General features: G+C 41.8%; 1 protein-coding gene across 1 annotated transcript; it reads left to right on the top strand.

Moving 5' to 3' along the window:
• The first annotated feature begins 465 nt into the window (after nucleotides 1-465).
• LOC140894482 (uncharacterized) lies at nucleotides 466-17,129 on the top strand. Its single transcript, XM_073302985.1, has 2 exons — nucleotides 466-792; nucleotides 16,785-17,129. Exons 1-2 carry the CDS (start codon nucleotides 466-468, stop codon nucleotides 17,127-17,129), a joined length of 672 nt encoding a protein of 223 aa, XP_073159086.1.
• The last annotated feature ends 1,298 nt before the right edge of the window (nucleotides 17,130-18,427 follow it).

Below are 18,427 nucleotides of genomic sequence, written 5' to 3'. Positions count from 1 at the left end.
TAAAACTGGATTGAAAATGCAAAACTGGAACTAAACTAACACAAGATTTTTTTTTCTAAAAAAAAAGATTGTTTTCGGATGTTCGGAGAATGTAATAACTCCTATGTCACCTCTTCTTCCACACAGGAGGATATACACTAGAAGAATTTGAACTTTACAAGTTATTTTCAAAAATCTCGATTCAGTTGAACTTAAACACTGTCAAAACTGAATTCCTAGTCAAGCAATTGAATGAAAAACGATATACAAACTGCTTCGAATACAATGATTTAAAATGTAAATTTATAGCACGAAGTGATCCTCAATGATCCGATAATATTCTTTGTAAAGTGTGCTTTAGTACTAGATTAGTATAGCTCGTTTGAAGATTTGAGCCATCTCGGAATAAACACCAACGATATATGAAAATGTAGAATTCTGGTCTTATACCCGGGGTTCCTTCAAACCGTCAGGCTGAACTGGAACATGCCCTGCTCTTTGAAAGGCATGCCCAGGCTCTTTGCCAAGCTGAAACGGTTGAAGGGCCACCTCAAGTGGTGGAACCGGGATGTTTTTGGGAACCTTTTTGATAAGATCGCTGAGGCGGAGAGGTCGGTTAGATTGGCTGAGGCTTCCTGTGACGCGGATCCCTCTGAGCATAGCTGGACCCTCTTGTCCAGGTACAATGAGGAGTTGTCTAGAGTCACCGCTATGGAAGCAGATTTTTGGAAGCAGAAAGCTGCTTGTAATTGTCTTGAGGACGGGGAGAGGAATACGAAGCTTTTCCACAACATGGTGAAGAAGAAGAATGTGGTTAATCAGATCTTTCGTATCTGGGAGGATGGAATTTGCCTCACCTCTTGTAGTGACCCGTATCCAGAATTAGCGATTAATGAGTATATTAATCATATAATCATGTTTAGATTAAGTAAAACATGATTAAGAAAATTCCAAAAGGTTTAACGGAGTCCAGAAATGGATTCAAGACACTCAAAATAGCCGGAAAGGTCCCGAGGATCCGGAGGGTTCGGAAGCTCCGAACCAAGTCAGGAGGCTCCGAACAAGATCGGAGGATCCGAACTCAGGATCGAAGGCTCCGAAGTGGATCGAAAGCTCCGTCGGTAAGATCGGACGTTCCGATCGAGACCAGGGCACACGTCATCGCTTACGTCAGCAAGGTGACGTCATGGCTGACGTAATATTGGGCAATCGGACGCTCCGAAGATGAGATCGGAGGATCCGATCGTGTTCGGACATGCCGAACCGGGTTCGGAGGCTCCGAACTTAGTCTATAAATAGGGGGCCGAGTTTTCATTTTTAATTGCACCTTTCCCTCTCTTCTCTCTGATTCCTAAGCCTTCTAACTCAGATCTAGGGAGTTCTATGCATCCTATTGGGAATCCGGAAGTGGCATAGCGATCCAGGCGTCGAGGCGGAGCTGTGGCCTAGTTTTGAGGCAATTATCATCAGCGGGCTGACGACGGATGCAGGTATAGCTATGGTCTCCTTAAATTATTTAGGAGTATGCAATAGCTTAATTAAGGCTTTTAGAGCTTAATTATTGATGCATGGGTATTTGAATTCTAGAGCTGATATAGGCTTGGAACCTAGAGTGGGACTGCTAGGAACTGCCTATAGTAAGGTACGCAAGTACAGACTGAGATAGCCAGCGGGTTTTGCATGTTTATATGTTGCATTTGTGTGTCATACTATTATGCAGCATGTGCATATCATATTGTGTCTGTCCATCTTGTGAGATGAGCCATGTAGGGCCGCTCAGCCTTGTCTGGACGATTGATGTCTAGGGCCCAATGACTGACGGGTCATGGGTGGCTAGCATCGGGGAACACGGTCAACATCCTATAGGAATGAGCAGTGTCGACAGGGTTTGCTCCCCGGGTTGTACCACTCATGTCCTAGGTGCCATTACTGAGCAGTTATATACAGTTATCCCAGATATGGATACCCTATCATTTGCATGCATCATAGTTGTATGTTTTCCCCGGTGCTTTCGTATTGAGCTTAGAGCTCACGTCCAGTCTTTTCTGTGTATCTGGACACCCCATTCAATGGGGCAGGTGTAGGTGTAGGGTGGAGCAACAGGAGCTTGGATTGGCCAGCGACCAGTGAGGACAGCGAGATTAGCTGTAGGTTTTGCCTTTAGGGTTTATTTATTCGATTGGGTTGTATAATCGAATTTATTTAACCGGTTGTATTCTGCCGGTCTGTTTTTATTTAAGTCTTCTGCAGCGATTTATTTAATGCATGTTTAATTATACTCTTAAACTCTGATTAGATAGCAGATCCAGGTAGGGTCGCTAAATTTATTGGTATCAGAGCATTTACATGCAAGAGACTTGGGATATAGTATTAAGACTTTGGGTTATCCTTATAGGATGGATGAGACCTTGGAAGAGGTGATGATGCGGCGATTAAGTTGCCCGAAGACTATCATCATCGGCAGGATTTCTGAAGATTTGGCTTATGGGATTCCAGCAAGTACGGACAGGAGTGATGGATCGTGTCCGAGCGTTCAAAACTTCTACTCATGTGGATCCTAGATTTGGATCAAGTACTGGATGTCAGAGGCAGTGGCAGAGCATTGGATGGGATGCACTTGATGCTTGCATATATATCGTCCATACCATGATGACACTACTCTGAAGATTCTCCACTAGTAGTTGGAGAGATTGTCAGATAGACCTTCACCAGAGAATGCTTCGAGTGCCTAAAGCATGACAGGTTTCAAGTGTGAGGTCTTTAACCTCATGCAGAACATGGTTTTGCCGGTATGCTGATATCGATGCTTTCGGTAGGCACACGGGAAACTTCATGTTCAAAAGCATGATATGAATACAAGAAGAACACTGATGATAGATCGTGAGCAGAAGGGGTCGACTGACATGCACTGACGTAGAGAATAGCTGGTTAGCTATCACGAGCCATTTCTCCGGAGTTCTTCGTAGGAGGACATGTAGAGAGACTTGGTCGGGAGTATGCTTGTATCGATGCGTGTGTCGATTAGAAGCTTCATGCTCAAGAAACGAAGACTAGTACGATGATTTAAATACTGTATCATTGTAGTTGTAAACAATATTTCAGTTGTAATGAATCATCATACTTTGGTTGTATCATTTCAAGTTCGATTGTACATTTCATTGTATTTTGAATACTATATGTATTACATGGGATTGTAATTGAGTAATTCTACATAAATAGAATCAATGATACATCTTTTATTTATCCAGCAATTCGTGAATGATTGCGAGTGATTTTTCTAGGATTGACATTGTTTTATTTGATTAGTGTTCAACTGCTGTAGCTCATGGGGTTTGAGTGGGCCGCCTTTGATTGTTTGACTTGTGGTTAGTCTAGGCGTTTTTCTAGGATTGACCTAGTTAGTCAGTGGACTATGTTAGAGCCAGCGATGAGTGGACTCATCTAGAGGCATTAATGGTTTTGTTCAGTTTAGAACGTTGAACTTTGTTCTAGGTTGTTTCCTTAAAATAGGTTGTCTGACCTTTGTTAGGTTGAGACTTGTGATGATGGGTTTTCATCGGGATACCAGGTCCAGTATATGCCGAGAGTTGTGGACTATGACCATGACTAGACGTGATAGAGCGCGACCCTATGCCAGTGTTACTCTGGGAGTCCTTGTACTTCAGAGGATACCTGGGAGCCTTCGTGCTTCAGGAGATGGCGGTGGGAAGGCTACTCAGTCTAGGGATTTGGTAGCAGTCACGACAGGGTATGACCTTGGATTAAGATATCAGGTTTGATATCGATGGTTCGATATCGTCTGGTGTGCCAGAGATATAGTTTGAGTATTCTGCTGTAGGAACCACTCATGGAGGGATTTTCTTGACAAGTGTGTACTCTGAGCAGATAGGTTTTAACCTTTGGGTTACTGCTAGACGTGTGGATCTAGTAGGTGGACGGATTTCTACCAGCGATGGCTATGGGTTGTCATCAGGGTTGTGGTTAGAATTTTCCTGTAATAGGAGTTATCCAAGAACTTGGATAGGATGTTGTTCTAAGAATTCGACTCGAATGCGAGGACTACTCCTTGATGATTGACTTCATCTGTGATAGATTATGTCAGACGCTAAGGATTGTACAAAAGCTATCTGAGATATGAGGGAAGCGTGGACTATACCCGTGAAGCCTTGATGTTTGCCTTGGGTGAACATGTAAGGCCCGGGATTAATTAGAAATTAATCCGAATTTATTTAATTTTAATCCGAGTATATTTAATTTGGGAATATTTAGAGTTTTGATTTAAATTCTAATATTCTTAAATTATTTAGGATTGAAATTGAATTAAAATAAGGGCCGAGGACCAAATTGCAATTATTGAAGAATCTAGGGACTAAATTGCAATTTCTATTGAAAGTTATCAGATTTTTTTTGTTGATTCAGCATGTACACGTGCATGATATTGAGAATTCAGAAGTTTTTGAAGCAGAGCCCGTCTTTCTTCCTCTTTTCTTTAGAAAGTTTGATTTTTGAATTGCCATAACTTTTGTTCCGGTTGTCCGATTTCGATTCCGAAAAGTGTTCTGGAATCCTTACAACGAGGGCTTCGATCTCGTGTAAGTTTTATGTTATGTTTTATGGATTTCGAAATTGATATTTGGCAAAGATCAGATTCTGAAATTTTGGAATTGTGCTTGGTGTTCTATCGTTTGAATATGCAACACCGGAATTGATGAGCTTATGTTATTGTGTCCAAATATGATCTCCAGCTTATGATTGTAGATTATAGCTATTTCAATGAAGATTTGAATGAGTTATATCAGCTGGTTTGTGAAATATATCTATAAGTTTGAATGATATTGAAAAGAGAAATGATTTCGAAGTCGGGATTACGTCGGTTACCGATATGGAATTGCTACGTCGTTTAATCGAGTTTTGGAACTGTTTTGATAGCCGAATTCTGAGTTGAAGTTGTTATTGAGATGTTATCAATGTTATAGTATTTTTATTGTTCAGTTTCAGTCAAGTTTGGAAGGCCAACAACACGAGACGCCGACTTTGAACGAGCGAAGAAAGAGTTGAGGTTTGAAATGCGATTGATTGATGAATTCTTGATGGTTTTGACTCGTTTCTGAAATGATAGATTGGTATGAAGTTTGATATATGTATTTTGATTATATCTCGCAGATTTGAAGAGTTCAGAACCGAGATAAACGAAGGTATAATGACTACATCGTGAAGTAGGGACTTTGAAACTCAAGAACGATTATCTTTGAGTTGGCCCGCAAAAATCACATACTTGTTTATGTTTTGAATTAATTGTGGTGTTGTTGATCCATCTCAGGTAGTGGATCTTTATATTCGAGTTGATATGATGTTATATTGAATTGATTCTATGCCAAGGTTTTTGTTAACCTTATTTGCGAGTCGGTTACAAACTCGTTAGATGGATATCCATGTCAAGATCATTTATGAATCTTGATGGCTTCGAAGTTATTTGAATCAATTCGTATTTAAAGCGTTTGAGTACTCTATTTGTTGAGTCGAGTTTGAAATAGAGTTAATATGATTTATTTAACGCTTTCGATATGTTGGTTATACTGAGAATTATATCTCACCGGAGTTTATCCGGCTGTTGTCTTGTTTTGTATGTGTGCATGACAACAGAGAGGGCAGGAGCTGATCATCGACGTCATTGACAGCTGGGAGAGAGTCTAGCACGTGAGGGCTCGGGTTGTAGATGAGGTCTTGAACTTTAGAAGCATGAAACTTTGGTTTAGTTGGTTTTGGAATACAAGTATCAAACTTGAGATAGTTTGTGTCGTTGTCGTTTATCGTTTCTTTAGTGACTTGTACGATGTAATAAATACATGTATAGATACTTGAGACCTTGTTTATATTAATATGCATGATTTGGATCTTTTATATCATGTTTTAGACTTGAGTTTGATTAATTGGAAGGAGTTGAAGGGATCAAATTTGCGGACAAAGAACAGGGCAATTTTCTGCTCCAGGAGGCGCCCCCGCGGTAATTTTTGACGGCTCGCGCGCAGCCTGGAGATTAGCCTACTGTTTTGGAAAAAAACAGGGGCGCCCCGCGGTAGTTTTTGGCGGCGGGGGCGCACCCCTTTTTGAAAAAAAAAATAAATTTTTTTTTTAGATCCTTTCTTTCCTTATTAGTTTAATGATGCTTATTCATTAAATGCCCTTAAGATTTGAGATTAGCAACCCGAGGCCCCACAACAGGTGATATCAGAGCGTTAAGTTTCTCGGACTAAGAATAGATGAGCGGGGTAGATCGAGTCTTTTACTCTGATTTAAGTATTCTTGAAGCATGTTTATTATCTGACTTGATTTACAGCTTTAAGAATTGCATGATATCCGTTATCTGATATTATTGGAAGCATGTAATAATACAACTGAATCAGATTCGATCTTTTGAGAAGGCATTGAGGAACTGAAACAGAAATGTGTTATGATATGATGAACTGTACACTAATCTGTTTGATTATCAGATATGCCTCCCCGACCAGCACCGAGAGTTAGGCAGACATTGGCTACGAATCAGCCTGAACAGACAAATGCTGCACAGGTCCCAGTGACAGTGTCTGAACATGGACTGGGTAGTACGTCTACTGATGAGTTCAGTGATGCTAATCCGATGGAGAAACTTTTGAAACGATTCCATTCATTCAAACCACCGAAGTTTCAAGGAACAGAAAATGCTATAGAGTGTGAGAACTGGCTGGAAGATATTGAGCAGTTATTTGAGTCCATTGATTATACAGATGATCGTCGTGTGAGACTGATAATTCATCAATTGCATGGCCTTGCCAAGAGTTGGTGGATAGCGACGAAGAGAGCACTGGAAAACCAAGGTACTGTTATTACCTGGTCTGTGTCGCTAAATTCACTAGCCTGTTGAAGTTTGCACCACATATCGCTGTTAGTGACGAAGCTCAAGCCGATCAATTTATCAATGGCTTGAATCCTGATGTGTTTACACTGGTGAATTTGGGAAGACCGAATACCTTTGCTGATGCTCTGAATCGAGCAAAGGGTGCAGAAGTAGGGATACTAAAACAACGAGGAGCACAGGTTGTGCCACAACCAGTGAGACAACCACAAGAACAGCCACAGATTCCACAGCCACCTCGATTTGAAGCTGGAGGTAGCAGCAGTGGAAAGAAAAATTTCTTCAAGGGTAAGAGCAAACAGTTCAAGAGATTAGGTGGTGGTAGCTCTTCTAGTTCTAGTGGATCCCGACAGTCTAGAGCTGGACATAAGTCTGATGTATATTGCACCAAATGTGGAGGTCGCCATACTGATGAACAATGCCGAGGTGTGTTTGGAAGCTGCCACATTTGCAATAAGATGGGACACTTTGCAAGAGTGTGTCCACAACGAGGATCTGAAGGTGCACAGGGTGCAGGAGCATCGAGACCGGTGGGTCAATCTACATCTTCAGTTTACTCTTTTCAACCACAGCCTGCAGCACCGAGTAGAGGAGGAGGTCAGACGGTGAATCAACCTCTAAGGCAACAAGCAAGAGTGTTTGCATTGACTGAGGAGCAAGCACAAGCGGCACCAGATGATGTGATTGCAGGTAACTATTCTCTTTATGGTTATCCTGCTTATGTCTTATTTGATACTGGTGCGTTGCATACTTTTATGTCTGAGCAGTTTGTTGCATTGCATTCATTACCTGTTGAGCCCTTAGCTACTGTTGTATCTATTTCATCACCTCTGGGTCGAGGTATTGTATCAGTGAAGTCTGTACGAAATTGTATATTACAGTGTGAGGGGCATGAGATTGAGCTAGATTGTATTGTACTCGGTTTGTCTGATTTTGATTGCATAATCGGTATTGATATGCTAACCAAGTACAGAGCTACAGTAGACTGTTTTCAGAAGATTGTGAAGTTCAGACCTGATATGACTGATGAATGGAAATTTTATGGTAAGGGATCACGAGCTAGAATTCCTTTGATATCTGTTCTTTCTATGACTGACTTGTTACAGAAAAGGGCAGAAGGATTCCTTATTTATGCAGTCGATATACTGAAGACTAGTCCGAAATTGACTGATATACCGGTGGTGAGCGAGTTTGCAGATGTATTCCCTGATGAGATTCCAGGATTGCCACCATACATAGAGGTAGATTTCAGTATTGAATTGATGCCAGGTACACAACCGATATCAAAAACACCGTACCGAATGGCACCGATTGAATTGAAAGAATTGAAAGACCAACTTGAAGATTTGTTGGCCAAGGGTTATATCAGACCGAGCATCTCTCCTTGGGGTGCTTCGGTATTGTTTGCTAGAAAGAAGGACGGATCGATGAGACTATGTATTGACTACCGGCAATTGAACAAAGAAACGGTAAAGAATCGTTATCCTTTACCTCGTATCGATGATTTATTTGATCAATTGCAGGGATCGTCAGTATATTCGAAGATTGATTTGCGATCCGGATATCATCAACTGAGGGTTAGAGACGAAGATATTCCTAAGACTGCATTTAGAACCAGGTATGGCCATTATGAATTCATAGTCATGCCTTTTGGTCTAACGAATGCACCAGCAGTTTTTATGGGATTGATGAATAGGGTATTTCAAAGATATCTAGATGATTTCGTGATCATATTTATCGTTGATATCTTGATTTATTCTAAGAATATGTGTGAACATGCTGATCATCTCCGAATTGTATTGAGAACGTTACGGGAAGAAAAATTATATGCCAAGTTATCCAAATGTGAGTTTTGGTTGCAGCGACTCGTGTTTCTTGGCCATATAATTTCAGGAGATGGTATATCAGTGGATCCAAGCAAAGTAGAAGCTGTGATCAGTTGGCAAAGACTGACGTCTGTGCCAGAAATTCAAAGTTTTATGGGCTTAGCTGGTTATTATCGTCGATTCATTCGAGATTTTTCATCTATAGCGAAGCCTATTACACAGCTTACACAGAATAATGCACCATTTGTTTGGTCTGAGGCATGTGAAAGGAGTTTTGTTGAACTGAAAAAGAGATTGACTACTGCGCCTGTGTTGACAATCCCTAAAGGTACTGGTGATTTTATTGTTTATTGTGATGCTTCTCACCAGGGTTTGGGATGTATTTTAATGCAGAAAGGACATGTTTTTGCTTATGCTTCTCGACAACTGAAACTACATGAGGTTAGGTATCCGATTCATGATCTTGAATTGGATGCTATCGTTTTTGCATTGAAGATCTGGAGACATTATTTATACGGCGAGAAGTTTGAAATCTTTTCTGATCATAAAAGTCTGAAGTATCTATTCTCACAATCTGAATTGAACATTAGACAATGACGATGGCTTGATTTATTGAAGGATTTTGATTGTGAAATCAAATATTATCCGGGAAAATCTAACGCAGCAGCAGATGCCCTGAGTAGAAAAGTATGTGCTCTATATTTATCTACTATAGGTGTATCTAATTTGATTGAGAATTGTTGTGTTTCTGGATATGTATTTGAGACAGATAGAAGGCCGATGAGAGTGTATGCAATCAGTGCTGAGCCAGAGTTGTTGATTCGTATCAAAGAAGCACAGAAAGCTGATCAGAATGTACAGAAATCGATTGAAATGATCAGATCAGGACATCAGTCTGAGTACAAGCTTAGTGACGATGATATCTTGTATGTGAATAACCGAATAGTTGTTCCCAATATTGCAGATTTGAGACAGAATATTCTGAAAGAAGCCCATTGTAGTCGCTTTAGTGTTCACCCTGGAAGCAGAAAAATGTACAACGACTTGAAGAGTCAGTACTGGTGGAAGCAAATGAAGTCTGATATGACTGAATTTGTATCTAAATGTTTGAATTGCCAACAGGTGAAAGCTGAAAGAAAGAAACCGGGTGGCTTATTATAGAGTTTATCAATTCCTGAATGGAAATGAGATCACATTTCCATGGACTTTGTAACGAAGTTGCCACGATCATCTCGAGGATGCGATGCTGTTTGGGTGATCATTGACAGATTGACGAAATCTGCGTGCTTTATTCCTTATCGAATGACTTATCGTCATGATCAAATGGCGGATCTTTATATTCGAGAAGTGGTAAGACTTCATGGTGTGCCAAAGTCGATTGTATCTGACCGAGATCCGAGGTTTACTTCGCACTTTTGGCATAGCCTACAGGAAGCTCTAGGTACGCGTTTACATTTGAGTACTGCTTACCATCCTCAAACCGACGGTCAATCTGAACGAACTATTCAGACGCTTGAGGATATGCTTAGAGCTGTAGTACTTGATTTTGGTGTTACATGGCAAAATTCTATACCACTCGTGGAATTTTCTTATAACAACAGTTATCAAACGAGTATAGAGATGGAACCATTCGAAGCGTTATATGGAAAGAAGTGTCGATCACCTTTTTATTGGGATGATGTTTCTGAGGTACCTGAGTTAGGGCCAGATATGATCAGATAGATGACTGAAAAGGTGAAACTGATACAGCAAAGAATGAGAACAGCACAACACAGACAGACCAGATATACGAATGTACGACGACGGCCGTTATCTTTTGATCAGGGAGATAGAGTGTTTCTGAAGATTTCACCGTTCAGAGGCACCGTTCGATTTGGTAAACGAGGGAAATTATCTCCGAGGTATATTGGGCCGTATGAGATTCTCGAGAAGATAGGCAATCTAGCTTATCGACTCGCTCTTCCTATGTCTTTATCTGGAATACATGATGTCTTTCATGTATCGATGTTGAGGAAGTACATATCTGATGCATCTCATGTGATTCACTCCGATGAAGCTGAATTGGATGACACTCTTAGTTATTTCGAGCAACCTATTCAGATTCTTGATAGAAAGACGAAGCAACTCCGAACGAAGACCATTCCATTGGTGAAGATTCAATGGAGTAGACACGGAGTTGAAGAAGTGACTTGGGAAGTCGAAGAAGATATGAAGCAACGATTTCCTTATCTATTTCACTGATGTGAGTTCTTATTCAGTTTTCGGTTATTTTTATTCTTATGAGCATGCGGACTGCATATCTATACTGTTTTTGAATTCGAGGACGAACTCATGTCTTAGTGGGGGAGAAATGTAAGGCCCGGGATTAATTAGAAATTAATCCGAATTTATTTAATTTTAATCCGAGTATATTTAATTTTGGAATATTTAGAGTTTTGATTTAAATTCTAATATTCTTAAATTATTTAGGATTGAAATTGAATTAAAATAAGGGTCGAGGACCAAATTGCAATTATTGAAGAATCTAGGGACTAAATTGCAATTTCTATTGAAAGTTATCAGATTTGTTTTGTTGATTCAGCATGTACACGTGCATGATATTGAGAATTCAGAAGTTTTTGAAGCAGAGCCCGTCTTTCTTCCTCTTTTCTTTAGAAAGTTTGATTTTCGAATTGCCATAACTTTTGTTCCGGTTGTCCGATTTCGATTCCGAAAAGTGTTCTGGAATCCTTAAAACGAGGGCTTCGATCTCGTGTAAGTTTTATGTTATGTTTTATGGATTTAGAAATTGATATGTGGCAAAGATCAGATTCTGAAATTTTGGAATTGTGCTTGGTGTTCTATCGTTTGAATATGCAACACCGGAATTGATGAGCTTATGTTATTGTGTCCAAATATGATCTCCAGCTTATGATTGTAGATTATAGCTATTTAAATGAAGATTTGAATGAGTTATATCAGCTGGTTTGTGAAATATATCTATAAGTTTGAATGATATTGAAAAGAGAAATGATTTCGAATTCGGGATTACGTCGGTTACCGATTTGAAATCGCTACGTCGTTTAATCGAGTTTTGGAACTGTTTTGATAGCCAAATTCTAAGTTGAAGTTGTTATTGAGATGTTATCAATGTTATAGTATTTTTATTGTTCAGTTTCAGTCAAGTTTGGAAGGCCAACATCACGAGACGCCGACTTTGAACGAACGAAGAAAGAGTTGAGGTTTGAAATGCGATTGATTGATGAATTCTTGATGGTTTTGACTCGTTTCTGAAATGATAGATTGGTATGAAGTTTGATATATTTATTTTGATTATATCTCGCAGATTTGAAGAGTTCAGAACCGAGATAAACGAAGGTATAATGACGACATCGCGAAGTAGGGACTTTGAAACTCAAGAACGATTATCTTTGAGTTGGCCCGCAAAAATCACATACTTTTTTATGTTTTGAATTAATTGTGGTGTTGTTGATCCATCTCAGGTAGTGGATCTTTATATTCGAGTTGATATGATGTTATATTGAATTGATTCTATGCCAAGGTTGCTGTTAACCTTATTTGCGAGTCGGTTACAAACTCGTTAGATGGATATCCATGTCAAGATCATTTATGAATCTTGATGGCTTCGAAGTTATGTGAATCAATTCGTATTTAAAGAGTTTTAGTACTCTATTTGTTGAGTCGAGTTTGAAATAGAGTTAATATGATTTATTTAACGCTTTCGATATGTTGGTTATACTGAGAATTATATCTCATCGGAGTTTATCCGGCTGTTGTCTTGTTTTGTATGTGTGCATGACAACAGAGAGGGCAAGAGCTGATCATCGACGTCATTGACAGCTGGGAGAGAGTCTAGCACGTGAGGGCTCGGGTTGTAGATGAGGTCTTGAACTTTAGAAGCATGAAACTTTGGTTTAGTTGGTTTTGGAATACATGTATCAAACTTGAGATAGTTTGTGTCGTTGTCGTTTATCGTTTCTTTAGTGACTTGTACGATGTAATAAATACATGTATAGATACTTGAGACCTTGTTTATATTAATATGCATGATTTGGATCTTTTATATCATGTTTTAGACTTGAGTTTGATGAATTGGAAGGAGTTGAAGGGATCAAATTTGCGGACAAAGAATAGGGCAATCTTCTGCTCCAGGAGGCGCCCCCGCGGTAATTTTTGACGGCTCGCGCGCAGCCTGGAGATTAGCCTACTGTTTTGGAAAAAAACAGGGGCGCCCCCGCGGTATTTTTTGGCGGCGGGGGCGCACCCCTTTTTGAAAAAAAAAATATTTTTTTTTTTTAGATCCTTTCTTTCCTTATTAGTTTAATGATGCTTATTCATTAAATGCCCTTAAGATTTGAGATTAGCAACCCGAGGCCCCACAGAACAAGACAACGATTAGTAGTGCTAAGGTGGCACGGGATCTGTGCTAGTGACTACTAGTGGTTATTGGGTAACTCTGTCAGAGTTAGAATGATTAAGTTCAGAATACGAAGCAGCGGTTAGTAGTGCTGAAAAGGCGTAGGACTTGTGCTAAGTAAACTACTTATGTACTGTGATCTGACACCGTTTGGAAATGGTTCTTTGTGGCAGCTGAGTCATGGTTATTGACCGAGCCATGTAGGTTGGATGATCAGTGGTGGTCTGATCTGATAAGTGCGAGCTTAGGTAGATCGATGAATTCGATTGGTTGAGCCAATCAGGGTTGATCAGGATGTAGCAATTAAGAAATACTTGGGATAGTATTTTGTTGAGTAAATGCTTATGGGATGAGTATTGAATACCATCTCAGAGAAATCGGAGATTTGAGTTATTTAGTCTCAATGATCGCCAGAGATGAATCTTCTAGGATTGCTGTAATCGAGAACGATTGCAATTGACTTGTATGATCAAGTTAGGTGTTAACTTGACAGTGGAGACAAGCAAGTGAGTTGGTAGTTTCCAGTATAGTGCATTCTTGTTAAGAAAGAAGCTGATATTGATTCAATCAATTGCTTAGTGATAGCGATAGGTCAGGAAAGGATCATGTTTTTGTTTCATGTGAGAGTTTTCCATTGAACAACAATAGTGAAGATTGTTGATCGGACATTACGGTTAAGTGAGGGCATCTATGTGTACCGTTGTGGTTGGATCCGACGAGTAGTTGGGAATGCTAATGGACATTAGCAAGGAGACATCAGTTGTCTGATCTGTGTGACATTAGCTAGGATCTGATCCTCGAGATCTAGCAGGTTGTGTCACTAATCTTCCAGCGAGTGATGTGCGATATGTGACTGAGATAGTCAAGGATCGACTTAGTAGCCAACAAGGTTTGCCTTTGGGGTCGAAGATTTCGCAAGATAGCGATGAAGCAACTTGTTCTTTTCAGTCGGCAAGCCACATCCGTGCAGACTGTTTGTCAAGGATATTGCGTTTCAGCAATGACAACAGTCAAGGGGTATTGTGCGACAAGTTACTTCGAGCACAAGTATTTCCAAGTATTGACTAGGGAAATTGACGAATTAGATCGTTCAGTGCTGAGACTGATGCGATCGGCAAGGGAGCGATTTGACTATTGAGAATCCGTTGGGATTTAGTTCCAGGATCAGTATGTTCAACCTTGGGAGATTGGTATGAGCTGATGGTATTATCAGATACTCCGAGTTGAGTTATACCAGGTGCAATGACTGTCGAGTTTCGAGACGGAATAGGAAGCGTTTCCATATGTCTGTGCACTGTGGAATGTCCCAATCGAGCATATTGGTGGAAGCTTGCCTTAGTCTCGATGAGCGTACAGTGATTGCGAGTTTGTATAACTATCAGGAGAACGTCCATCGATCAAATTCATGAGGTGAATAACCTATGATCGAGATGATGTAGATCATCAGAGGCGTGATGACTTCCATTGCAATGTATGCGTGATTTCACAGTCCAAGGGCTATGAGATGACGTAGCGTCATAAATTGCAAGTGATGATAGTTATCATCAGGGCACAGTGTTGAGGTTATACTAAGAAACGTGGACAGCAGAATGTACTATACATGATGGTTTAAGTTCCCAATATTTCTTGGGAAGCCGGTTGTGCTTCGGGGAGAGTGGGGAGGGTAACCAGTCTAGGGAACATTGTGAGCAGTTACGTTGGAGTATATACTTGAGCAACTAGATTCTCTTGAAGAGAATTTGAGCTTTGTTGTGTCGACACAGTGTTGGAAATAGTGTTTCCTGACTAGAGGTGTTGAGCACCGAGAACTTTTGGAACCATTAGATGGTTAATTTGATTAGTGATTCGACGATTGTCGTAAGCCAGTCAAGTTATGACTTGGTCCTCGTCAGTATAAGATATCCTTTGAGACGATAATCTTGATCAAGCGGGTATTGTATCCTTCGTGGTCAGGAAGATTGTGGTCCGAGGGAAAGAGGTATCAGTGTTACGATACGCTAGCGCAAGGGAAGTTCGATTGTCGACCAATAGCGCAGTAATTTTCAACTGGGAAAATGTTAATACGGTTCAGAATTAATGAAGCTTGCAGCGAATTCGACGGGAGTCTTAGTATGTCGGAGGATATTTCGACCCAACACTCGAGCAAGGGTTTCTTGTACGTTCTTGAGGTTCTACCTTAGATTTTGAGAACGAAATCTTTTAAGGGGGGGAAAATGTAGTGGCCCGTATCCAGAATTAGCGATTAATGAGTATATTAATCGTGTAATCATGTTTAGATTAAGTAAAACATGATTAAGAAAATTCCAAAAGGGTTAACGGAGTCCAGAAATGGATTCAGGACACTCAAAATAGCCGGGAAGGTCCCGAGGTTCCGGAGAATTCGGAAGCTCCGAACCAAGTCAGGAGGCTCCGAACTGGATTAGAGGATCCGAACTCAGGATCGGAGGCTCCGAAGTGGATCGAAAACTCCGTCGGTAAGATCGGACATTCCGATCGGGACCAGGGCACACGTCATCGCTTACATCAGCAAGGTGATGTCATGGATGACATAATATTGGGAGATCGGACGCTCCAAAGATGGGATCGGAGGATCCGATCATGTTTGGACGTTCCGAACCGGGTTCGGAGGCTCCGAACTTCGTCTATAAATAGGGCCGAGATTTCATTTTTAAGTGCACCTTTCCCTCTCTTCTCTCTGATTCCTAAGCCTTCTAACTCAGATCTAGGGAGTTCTAGGCATCCTATTGGGAATCTGGAAGTGGCATAGAGATCCAGGCGTCGAGGCGGAGCTGTGGCCTAGTTTTGAGGCAATTATCATCAGCGGGCTGACGACGGACGCAGGTATAGCTATGGTCTTCTTAAATTATTTAGGAGTATGCAATAGCTTAATTAAGGCTTTTAGAGCTTAATTATTGATGCATGGGTATTTGCATTGTAGAGCTGATATAGGCTTGGAACCTAGAGTGGCACTGCTAGGAACTGCCTGTAGTAAGGTACGCAAGTACAGACTGAGATAGCCAGCGGGTTTTGCATGCTTATATGTTGCATTTGTGTGTCATACTATTATGCAGCATGTGCATATCATATTGTGCCTGTCCATCTTCTGAGATGATCCATGTAGGGCCGCTCAGCCCTGTCTGGACGGTTGATGTCTAGGGCCCAATGACTGACGGGTCATGGGTGGCTAGCATCGGGGGACACGGTCCACGTCCTATAAGAATGAGCAGTGTCGACAGGGTTTGCTCCCCGGGTTGTACCACTCATGTCCTAGGCGCCATTACTGAGCAGTTATATACAGTTATCCCAGATATGGATACCCTATCATTTGCATGCATCATATTTGTATGTTTTCCCCAGTGCTTTCGTATTGAGCTTAGAGCTCACATCCAGTCTTTTCTGTGTATCTGGACACCCCATTCGACGGGGCAGGTGTAGGTGTAGGTGCAGGGTGGAGCACCAGGAGCTTGGATTGGCCAGAGACCAGTGAGGACAGCGAGATTAGCTGTAGGTTTTGTCTTTAGGGTTTATTTATTCGATTGGGTTGTATAATCAAATTTATTTAACCGGTTGTATTCTGCCGGTTTGTTTTTATTTAAGTCTTCCGCAGCGATTTATTTAATGCATGTTTAATTATGCTCCTAAACTCTGATTAGATAGCGGATCCGGGTAGGGTCGCTACACCTCTCCTGGTCTCATCAAGCAGTCTGGGGCTGCCTATTTCGAGCGCCGCCTCACTGGAGATCCCTTTGTCTTGGATCTTCCGGATTTTTCTGGCTTCTCCTCGGAGATTTCGGAGGAGGAGAACCTTAGCTTTGCCGTCGCACCTTCCTTGGAGGAGGTTCGTGCTGTCGTCTTTTCCATCCCTCGGGATAGTGTGGCGGGCCTCGATGGGTATTCTTCAGTTTTCTTTCAGAGCTGCTGGGATTTTGTGCAGCATGATGTCATGGACGCCGTCCTTGATTTTTTTGGGGCTCTCTTATGCCCCAAGGCTTCACTGCCACCACGATCACTTTGATCCCCAAAGTCGAGGGTGCGCAAGCTTGGACGGACTTCCGTCCTATCAGCTTGTGTAATGTTTCCAACAAGATCATCTCGAAGCTTTTATACTCTCGTCTGAGGTCGGTTGTGGGGAGACTAGTTTCTCAGAGTCAGAGTGGCTTTGTGCCGGGACGGATGATTGCTGACAATATCCTTCTCGCGCATGAGCTCACTCAGAGTCTTAATCTCCCTGCCCGTGGTGGCAATGTCATTCTGAAATTGGACATGGCTAAGGCCTATGATAGAGTCCAATGGTCTTTTCTTTTGGATGTCCTCCGTAGGTTTGGTTTTTCGGAGCAGGTCGTGAGGATGGTGAGGGCTTGCATTTCGTTTTGCAAGTTCTCGATTAATGTCAATGGCACCCCTGCTGGTTTCTTTGCTTCCTCGAGGGCCCTGAGACAGGGTGACCCATTATCTCCCCTCCTTTTCGTTCTCGGAGCAGAATATCTTTCCCAGGGCTTGGACCGGTTGTTCCTCCAACATGCAGATATGAGGTACCGGTCTGGGTGTGATTTTTCGATCTCCCATTTGGCTCACTATGAGAATTGCTCGGGCCAGCTCGTTAATGTGGCCAAGAGTGCTATGATCTTCCCTCCGGGCTTGACCGCTCATCGCCGCTCCCATTTTCTGCGCGTCACAGTGTTAGGGGAGGGGCAGCTGCCCATGAAATACCTTGGAGCTCCGATTTTCCGTGAGAACCGCATGTGCTCTCTGTTTGAGCCTCTTCTTCAGTCGGTCCGGAAAAAGCTGGAGGGCTGGGAGTCCCGTTCCCTTGCTCTTGGGAGTAGGATGATGCTGATTCGCAGTGTGCTCCTTTTGATCCCGATCTATCTCTGCCAGGTGATCCAGCCTCCTTTGGCTGTCTTGGAGAAATTGGAGCTTATTTTTAATGCTTTTCTTTGGGGCTCCAGACCCTTAGAGAAGAAGTGGCACTGGGCACACTGGTCTCGCGCCTGCCTCCCTGTGAAAGAAGGAGGCCTGGGTTTTCGCAGGCTCAAGGACATTGTTGACAGCTTTTCCATGAAGCTGTGGTTCAGATTCCGGCAGGGTTCCTCTCTTTGGGCGAGATTCCTTTCGAGGAAGTATTTCCGGACTTTCAGCCCTATTTGTGCTCCTTTTCGTGGAGCCATTTCCCCCACTTGGAGGCGCTTGCTCCAGATTAGACCTCGTGCGGAGCCTGGTATCTGGTGGAGGATTGGTCTTGGGGATGTCTCTTTTTGCGATGACACTTGGTTGGGTGACGCCCCTCTGTCGAGCAGGTGTGATGTCAGAGGG

The sequence above is a fragment of the Henckelia pumila genome, chromosome 1 (assembly GCF_033568475.1).
Source record: "Henckelia pumila isolate YLH828 chromosome 1, ASM3356847v2, whole genome shotgun sequence".
Classification (NCBI taxonomy): Eukaryota; Viridiplantae; Streptophyta; class Magnoliopsida; order Lamiales; family Gesneriaceae; genus Henckelia; species Henckelia pumila.
This window is presented reverse-complemented; position numbering and strand designations above follow the sequence as displayed.